The sequence below is a fragment of the Galeopterus variegatus genome, unplaced genomic scaffold, assembly GCF_000696425.1.
Source record: "Galeopterus variegatus unplaced genomic scaffold, G_variegatus-3.0.2 Scaffold1465, whole genome shotgun sequence".
Taxonomy (NCBI): Eukaryota; Metazoa; Chordata; class Mammalia; order Dermoptera; family Cynocephalidae; genus Galeopterus; species Galeopterus variegatus.
Window position 1 is genome coordinate 87,839 of NW_007727576.1, and position 7,196 is coordinate 95,034.

The 7,196-nt window shown below is 30.8% G+C and overlaps 1 protein-coding gene across 1 annotated transcript in view; it reads right to left on the reverse strand.

Annotated features, from left to right (window-relative positions):
- Positions 1 to 7,196, reverse strand: part of GABRA1 (gamma-aminobutyric acid (GABA) A receptor, alpha 1) — a 59,148-nt gene that overhangs the window by 48,486 nt on the left and 3,466 nt on the right. Inside the window, exons 2-3 of the mRNA XM_008577234.1 lie at positions 7,059 to 7,147; positions 3,556 to 3,668 (exon numbers count right to left, since the gene is read on the reverse strand). Of these exons, the coding sequence (XP_008575456.1) occupies positions 3,556 to 3,668; positions 7,059 to 7,132 (187 nt within the window). The 5' untranslated portion in view covers positions 7,133 to 7,147. The remainder of the gene's footprint in view (positions 1 to 3,555; positions 3,669 to 7,058; positions 7,148 to 7,196) is intronic.

Sequence of the window (7,196 nt, forward strand, 5' to 3'; positions counted from 1 at the left end):
AAAAACCCTTCCAGGGTATCTCTCTTTCTATGACCCTTTAATTTTCATTTTTTCAGGATTTCTCTTGGCCCTGTAAAGGTAGTCTTTTTAAATAGTGTTACGATATATGCAAACTAATTTCCATCATCTGTATCAAATAAGATGTAATTTGTTAGTTAGTTATTGAACCTAAAGTGTCTTTATCCAAAAACTGATGCTGTATCTTCCGATGCAGTGTGTTTCTAAAATAGCAGGTCTTGGTGAATTTGCACATACAAGAATTTCTTATATTCATTTCAAGACTCTGATTGTCACATTTCTCTATTTCCTAAGGACATTCAAAACAAAACATACCTTCCTTTTACACAATTGTTGTTATTTTTATAAAGCCAGACTTCAGTCATAATAAAGAAGACATCAGGCCCCTTTCTCTTGCAAGCGGAAATTACCCTAGCTATAATCATGAACTTACTGAGAGGAAACTTTTATCCCTTATAAGGTAATAATAATCTTTCAAGTATTTCCTCCACATGGTCTTTTCGTCTGAAAGCAAATGCTCATTTTTAAAAAATAAAGGGTGGTGGGGGATTGTTTCATTTTGCAATGGGGATCTACTGGAATGTGCATCATAGTTAAATTACCAGAAATCTGTGGTAAAGGAATGCTTTAAATAAATGCCTTAATTCTGCAGGAAAATAATAATAATAATAATAATAAGATAATTTCAACCTATCACAGCCAGAAATTATGGTGTCAGGAAAATAATAATAATAATAATAATAATAATAAGATAATTTCAACCTATCACAGCCAGAAATTATGGTGTCAACATTTTTATCTAACTTTATAGCTTATTAGGTCTCAGTAATTTCTTAAAACTGTATTTAGTATTTTGAACTGCCGTTCTCTAATGACAGAGAAACATTCTCAAAATGTACTTAAAAATGTTGATGACTCAGTAGATATATGTAATAAACACATCTTTTGTCCTTGAAGAATAAAAATAAAAATAAAAAATCCCCTCCAAAAAAAAAGAATATACAAATTAAGTTTAGTCGATACTTAAGCTTTTTCATAAATCTCAAATCCATCACATTTAGTTGCACTACATTTCAGGAGGACATTCACAATAGAAATAGAAAAAAGATATTTGAGCTACGCCTCTATTTGTTTTAATGTCTATTGTATTTTTGAAATGAATGTCTTCAGGAATCAGAAATATCAGAAAAATAATTTTTAGCAAAGATTAAAGCACATCCATTCTTTTAATTTTCCCAAGTCCTGGTCTTGGAATTTTCTATTACTATAGCATATTATGTTCATTTAAATTAAAAAGAACATACCTTATCTACATTTGGCCAACTATTTCTCCTCTTTAAACACGTATCTATTTTTGTTATTTTCTGCAATAAAATAGATAATAAAAGTAGATTCTACAAAAATAGTACTGTTGCAGTATGAATTAATGTAGTTAGTTATTTCTGTAAGAAAATCTACCACTATCTCAAGTATTGAAAATTAGCTTTTCAATCTATTTTTAATTTAGTTTATACATTTTCAAGGTTCTTGGCTCTCCATGGTCTAGGTGTGCATATGAAGTTTAGTTAAACTACTTCCTGCTTAGACTATATTTGATTAAGGAGTCAATATATACATTTATTAAAGCATTACAATATACATTAAATAGAAATGGGCAGTTATGGCTTTTTACTTGTACTCAGAACAACCATCAATAGCACAGCTGTTTATTAGAGAAAATGTGTGGGTGCATGTACAATTCTTTAAAAAACTGAAAACTATGCACAGATATTTCAGAGGATACTCATATTCACATATTAAAATATTGAATAGGATTTCTTAAACTAGGATAAAAGGAAAGTTTTTAGATTTGTTAGAAAATTCTGCAGCTCTTGTAGGGAGTGATATCATGGAGCAGAAAGGAGGTTCAGTAAAGGAATCAGACACATTCCAATCAGTACTTTTGAAAGTCTTGCTTTTTAAAAGTTATATCACTAAACCTAACTTTTTCATCTTACTGTGTATTCCTTCCCTACCTGTAGTCATTGTAATTCATTACAAATTTTATGAATACAGATGTTTAGATGTACTCAGACATTATATTAATACATCATATTCACAATTCTGCTCTCCTTTTTGTGATCACTCTATTTTGACTTTAAGATTTTTTTCCTGAGGACTTCAGCGAAAAGTAGGTGATGCCAAAACCTGAAGACATTTGTATAGCATATTCTAAAATGAACGTTTAAAATTGATAAGAAAGGACACCTGGTAAAACCTTTGACATATATTTGAATGGTATCTTTGACAAAGCAGTTCCCCTTAAACCTCTGAGACACTAATGACATTTGGCAGCCTCAGAATATACCCAGGATCCACAACCATGTGATGACACTATGCAAGATACTTTTGTAAAAAGGGACTCTAAATCCATGCTACCATTCAGTAGTAAAAACAATGTTTGAATGCTAAAGCTTCTTATTTTTGCTTATCTGTCCTAAGCAAGGAAGAGGTAATTTTGTTATTATTGCCATATAGTTACCATTTAAATATTGCTATTAAATAGTTTCTACAAATGCTTTGGAAAAAGGTGCAGTATCAGCTATAGCTGGGAATCATAGATTCTAACCTTGGCTACCTGTGTGACTTTGAACGATAATTTATTTCCTTGCCTCACTTGTTTTACTCTGAGATCAATATTTTGATTTGGCTTCATTAGTCCTTGTTTAACCAAATAAGATAGTTTGATTATCTTATTCAAGGGTTATTCAGATAAGTTTGCAATTTCAAGAACTATTTACTCATACTGTTATACATAGTGTGTTATTAAGTACTATCTTCTTCCTAAGCAGAAATTCATGAGTATCACCATTTAAATGACATACCAAGAATGATGAAATTTTCCTACAGAAAATTAAGGTATAAGTTCAAATGCACAGTTGAAAAACACTACCATCTATCTCATTCACCTATTATCCTAGCAGTGGTGATAATCTAACCCAAAATAGTGGATTAATATGTAATATTCCAAAACTAAAGTTTAAAGCAATAGAATCAGAGATACCCTATTTGAATTCAATGCAGGCATAGCAGTGTCAGGTGAAATAGACACAATCTTTGGACTGGAAGGGAGAATATTATCCCCATTTTTTCCCTGCATAATAAAATCATTACACAAAAACATTGTACTTGTCGAGTGAATGTAACATCTCTCTCATGTCATTTTTTGAATAGTGAAATAGACACAATCTTTGGACTGGAAGGGAGAATATTATCCCCATTTTTTCCCTGCATAATAAAATCGTTACACAAAAACATTGTACTTGTCGAGTGAATGTAACATCTCTCTCATGTCATTTTTTGAATTTTGTGTCTGACTTTTACTACAAAACTATCATAGTAAATTGAATTAGCATCAAGTGATCTATTAAAAATAGAATTAATCATTAAAATACATGCTATCATTTTTATTACTTTACCATTTAGAGGGAAAGCAAGGCTGTAATAATAAAGGTTTAATATTATTTTCAAAAACAAAAACCCAATAGAGAAACCCACCTCCCAATCCTGGTCTCAGGCGATTGTCATAACCATCTAGGAGTCGGTCCAAAATCCTGGTGAAGACAGTGGTATTGTCTTTAAGTTCATCCTGTAGTGAGGGCTGTCCATAGCTGAACAAAGCATAAAGACAGTCAGTGGCTGAATTATACATTTCTAATAAAATCTCTTTTCAAATAAAAACTTTCCCAGATTTTTCATACTTTCCTTTCCATTGACTCTTAACTTAAAAATTCTTTCTTGTAAAGGAAAAACAAAAAGAAAGAAAGAAAGAAAGAAAAGTTCTCATGTTTGTCCTCATTTATGATAAGCTCTTTTTTTCCCAGATTTTTCATACTTTCCTTTCCATTGACTATTAACTTAAAAATTCTTTCTTGTAAAGGAAAAACAAAAAGAAAGAAAGAAAGAAAGAAAGAAAAGTTCTCATGTTTGTCCTCATTTATGATAAGCTCTTTTTCTAATATTTCTAAATATGAAAGAAAATTTATAGGAAATGAGTCTGACTCCTTTTAAAATTCTCAACATGCATATTATGTTGTAATACATGTCTTCTCTGAGCAACAAAGAGTGTTACTGCATGCTAAAATACCTCTGAGAAATTTCTTCCCAAATTAGAATATATATATATACATATGCTACCAAAATAATTAATAGTTTTGTTTCACTTAATTTAACACAGAGAAAAAGTACACATTGTTACCTATCAACATCTTTTCCTTCATTCATACACACATATATTTTGCTTTTTTGGTGCACTTTTAAGATATTTAGATGAGAAACATAGATAAAACATTTCTTAGGATAATTATATTTTAATATCAGTGTGTAAATTTCCATTTCCCTTAACATTTAGAGCTAATTTTTGAATTTTTGTCATTTCTGGTTTATATGTGAAAGAGACCTTGGAAAAGATCAAGTTCAATATTCTGAATTCATGGTTTACTAAACTTCAGCACACTTTAAGTGTTTTATTTAGAAAACACTGCTCTTTGTGAGCAAATCTTGATGTAGAACCCAGCTTTTTTCAACTTTTAGTCTAAAACTTCATTTCCATTCTTCTATATAGGAATGCTTATTTCTATTTGAATCTTATTAGTTATAACATGTCATTGAGTTTCAACCACACAGTGACCACAGTTCAAATATTGTATAGTTCTTACATCAATCACATTGCTATTTACGCATCTTGAATCACATTTTATATAATCATTAGCATTATGTTTCCAAAGTCCTTTGAGAGAACTCTTTTCCATCCTAGGATGGATCCCACTTACAGATGTACTTCAATGATAGCTCTGACCTTGAGTAAAAAAACAAAAATAAATATAGGGTGTAAAATAAAAACCTGCCACAAATCTACCTCTTTCACACTTTCTATTTAATATGCCTTTGATTTCACTCTTGTGTGCTTACATTACTTATAAGTATTTATAAAAATAATATTTGAAACCAGAATTCACTTATCTGACAGAAGCAAGAAATGTAATCAAAGTATCATTTCTAAAACATTGTTTTACAGGGAATTAATTTTATAACAGAAAAAATGCAATGGCCATTTTTCTGATAAAGTTTAATTTAATAAAGCTATTATAAGTAAAAGCTATCTGTGATATTAAATATGTGAAATATGCCTCGATGAAACAATTTTTCCTTCTCCTAAATTCGACATTAATGTCACACAGATGGAGGGCTCACTCTCCTTTGGCAAAACTAAACATCTTGCTGGTTTTTTAAATCAAATTTTCAGTGAGATCTGTGTCTTCCAGTATGTCTCACTGGCAGATGACAGCAGTAAGGCAAAAATAGTTTCTTGACTGCAATTATTTATAAAAACTCATTGTCATAAAACCAACTGCCATGCATGCATCTTTCAAGGATATTGCAAGGTCATCTTGAAAAAAATGGAAAAGAAATGCTAATACACCTTAAGTTGTGGGAAGGGCCTGATCAAAAACTCTAAGGAAAGAAACAGTAAAATAAGGAGAGAAAAGGTAATACGGGGTGACATGACAGAGTAAGATTAGGTTAACACAATCCTTAGAATATGGAGTGTCACCTTTACCTGCATTCCCTATGTTTTCACGGATTATGTAAAATTCAGGAAATGCTTTCTCCCTGGTTTCATCCTGTAAATGTTGTTTTTACCAATTTGTTTGTATGGGAATAAAAACATCAAAAGACCTCCTCCCCGTCCCCAAGAAGACCAGCTCTGCTATCCCAATAGGAATGGAAATCTTTCTTTTATGTGATTTTTTCTAATCAAATCTTCTTCACATTTACTTATAATTTACTATGTCAAATTGTAATTGCCAGGGAACAACCTTAGGAAAACGATCAAGATTATTTATTTGGTATTAAACACTCATGCCAATGTAGTGTTTCCTAAACTGAATATAAATTTTGAAAAGAACTGTCAGTTTCAGTACCTGATTTTGATTCCATATGAACCACCATATAATAAAACACTGTGCACTAACTCCATCTACAGGTCATTACAATAGTAACACTTCATATAATTTTTCAAAAGCAGTGAAGATCATTTAACTCCTCAAATTAAAAGTATCTGACAATAATGCATGTTCTGTTCTTCTGGTGGTCAGTGTTTCCCATGCATAATAGCAAAAAATAACAATACACACCTTCTCAATTTAAAAAAAATTCTCCTAACTTCATGTCTTTCCAGACTATTCCACATCTCTACCTTAACTCATAACTGTTCACTTTCTATTACGTTTTGAAGAATAGTGTGTTTTTGTAATACATCTAAGACTTTCTTATGGGCCACAGGAACAGGCTACTTAAAAAATATATAAGCAGATAAAGAATCTAAAATACTTGCTCACTTCTATAGTTGCTACTATAATATGTTTGTGTGCTTGATTGGATCATTAGAAAGTATTTTGAATATGATTAAGCTCATTAAATTTTTCTCATTATTTGTCTTCATGGTAGCTATGCTTAGAGAAGTTTGATATTATCCAATGTTCTAAATATTTGTCTAATATATTCCACCTCTATTGATTATATAAATAATGGTTTCAAAACATCATATGCACATGTATTTATAGAGACTTACGACGTTCAAATTAGAAATATTATTTTAAACTTTCCATTTCCGTATACTAATGTTACTCTATGATCTTTACAACTGGCTAAAAAATTTCTTATTGGAAAATCACAGTATGCATACATCAATTGGTGTAACTTTTTCTATGAATTAGGAAAATGGATGTTTTTTTCAGTAACAACTGAACAGTGAAAAGTTAAATTTAAGCTTAAATGTTGAATTAATATATTCCTTTGTTAAGTGTGTTCTAACACTCAAATAAGTTGATTATTTTTTCATACTGCTCTTCTTTATTCTTAGCTGATATTTAACTGTAGTTAAGTTTTTATGAATTCCCTTAGTCATGAATTCATCCAAGGACAATTTTCTTCCCCCTAATGGGATAAATAAAAAGTTATAGAAATTCTCATGCAGATTTAAGATAAAGTGTCCCCACCTTCTTCCAGTCAATGTGCTCAGAAGGAGGGTCCACACCCAAAGATAGTCAGAGAGACCCGGGCTTTTCTTCATCGCGGGCTTGAGCAGCTGAAAAGTAGAATAAGTAGAGATCAATGTCTCTTGCAAGAAACATCAG